The sequence below is a fragment of the Trametes versicolor genome, assembly GCF_000271585.1.
Source record: "Trametes versicolor FP-101664 SS1 unplaced genomic scaffold TRAVEscaffold_263, whole genome shotgun sequence".
NCBI classification, from domain to species: domain Eukaryota; kingdom Fungi; phylum Basidiomycota; class Agaricomycetes; order Polyporales; family Polyporaceae; genus Trametes; species Trametes versicolor.
The window spans coordinates 1-2,089 of record NW_007360583.1 but is presented as its reverse complement, the minus strand read 5'-3'; the positions used below and the strand labels follow the sequence as shown (position 1 = coordinate 2,089).

At 55.5% G+C, this 2,089-nt stretch overlaps 1 protein-coding gene across 1 annotated transcript; it reads right to left on the bottom strand.

The window, feature by feature from the left end:
- Positions 1 to 248: 248 nt before the first annotated feature.
- TRAVEDRAFT_32653 (uncharacterized protein) lies at positions 249 to 756 on the bottom strand. Its single transcript, XM_008047803.1, has one exon. The coding sequence runs from the start codon at positions 678 to 680 to the stop codon at positions 408 to 410; it is 273 nt and encodes a 90-aa protein (XP_008045994.1). The 5' UTR covers positions 681 to 756; the 3' UTR covers positions 249 to 407.
- Between the last annotated feature and the right edge of the window lie 1,333 nt (positions 757 to 2,089).

Genomic DNA, 2,089 nt, shown 5'->3' with positions numbered 1-2,089 from the left:
GTACTAGGTAAAGCACTCAGGGCTGCGTCACGAGCGCAGAAATGTCCCCCTGGTAGCAGTGTCGGCGGGCACAGTCAAGAGGTTAGGAAGATGGAGGAGGGAGGTGCACAAACCAGCGGTCGACGAAGGAGGGGCGCGCGCAAAGGTGTCGACAAGAGATAGCAACCGGTTAGAGCGCAGGGCTCATAACCTGATGAACTCTGAACCTGGAAGGCTGTAAGCCGCACAAAGAGAGGTCTTCAGTCTGTGAGAGAACGACTATGATTGCATAGTACTGTACCTGTAAGCCGCACAAAGAGAGGCTACAAGTACTAGTAAGTAAACATGTAAGGAAGCATAGGTAGTGTGGGACTTACTCTTCAGTCTGTGAGAGAACGACTGAAGAGCAGAGGCCTGCAGAGTCCTCCTTATATACTACTGGGGAGGACGATGAGTAAGCGTATAAGAAGAGAGCATGTGACGTCCAGAGGACGCTGACTGAGCGATGAGTAACGCTGAGTAAGGGAGCATAATCGACATAAGGTCAGATAGTCCATGGCTGAGTAATGCGAGTAATCCGGACGCTGTCTAGAATAGTCCGGAACATCGTAGAACGTACCAGAATCATGTGGAGGGATGGCAGGATGCCAAGTAAGTACAGAACAAAAGAATGTACGTATATGGTAAGTAGGAAAGTCCATGCTGGCGTATGGTAGACGCACAGCCACTATCACTGCCACTCCCGGTCCGGCACAGCCGTAGACACAGAAGTTCAACAGTAACGGCCCTCTCCGGGACGAGAACACATGGGAACTGCTTCGGTGGGCAACGGCGGTTTTGCGGTGGCTGATCGGTGAGCGGCCAGGACCCTGCCTCGGACAGCGTGTATCCCGTACTGAGCGGTATCTTTAGACATCATACGGAGCCTGATACATGTCTGTAGCACACGGCTAATCGAATTAAACAGCGAGGGAGTATGCGAGGACCAGCCGCGAGCGCATGGGAGGAGGAAGAGAGGTGTCTGGAATAAAGTTCAATATCCGGGTCGGCGCCGAATCCACGCGGGCGGGCGCTCCAGCCTCCGAACCACACCGCTTGCCAAATCTGGCACAGCGCTCACTTAAACCGAGTGCCGGTGCCCTCAGGCTCGCTTCGCATCTCCGCCATCTGCGCGCTGCAACGTTCACTCCAAATTGACTGCGTGGCGCCGTGCACGAGCGGCTGGATATCTCGGACCCTGGCACGCTCAGATCTGTCTCGGGCGGCCGCGGCATCACCGCCAATCTCTCTGACTGTATGGCACACTCCGAGGCGGCCGGTGCACACTTCGAGCTTGCATGGCTGCGCCGCTGCAATGTGGCCAGGGGTTCCCGTGCGGACGTGTTTTTATTGGATTAAAAAGGAAACGTGTATCAATCGGTGATCGTATTTGTTATGGACCAGAAAGCAATCGGGCGGTGTTCTAGACAGGGTCGGCAGAGGAAGAGGGTCGAGGCGAGCACCGGAGTATTTGGTGCCCTTCCGAACCCTATTCCACTGCCGGTCACATCTAGGTGTTGGCCGCAGACGGGCGGGGATCTGCAGCCAGTTGGAAAGCGGGGATTCGATAATTGTGACCGTGAATGAGGGCATAAACTGCAAGCAACCGGGATCGAGTTGAAAATGGCACACTGAAACTGATGATCTGAATGAATAATAAGCCGCCTTGAAGCCTGGACTCAGGCCGCCTTTCACACGCAGACTGATAGATTGTAAACGTAAATTACGCGGGTGAAAGCTACCGACCAATTGTACGATGACATTATGCTGTTCTCCTGGCCTCTTCTCCCGCAAGCTACCCTTCGCGCTGCTCACCGTCTCCCCATTCTCCCCTGTCGCCCCTCCGCATGTGCGCAGCACCCCATCGGAGCGTCAACCTCTCCACCTCCGCTCGACGTGCAGTGCACAACACCTCCGCTCGACACGCAGTGCACAACACCTCCAATCTATGCTCATCACCCATATCACCCGCCCTACATCCCCTCGCTGCCTCTCCGCCTGGTGACCGCACCGCAACACACCTGGTGTGATCACGCCCCTGCAATCCTGTCCACGCACAATGCAGGTACGC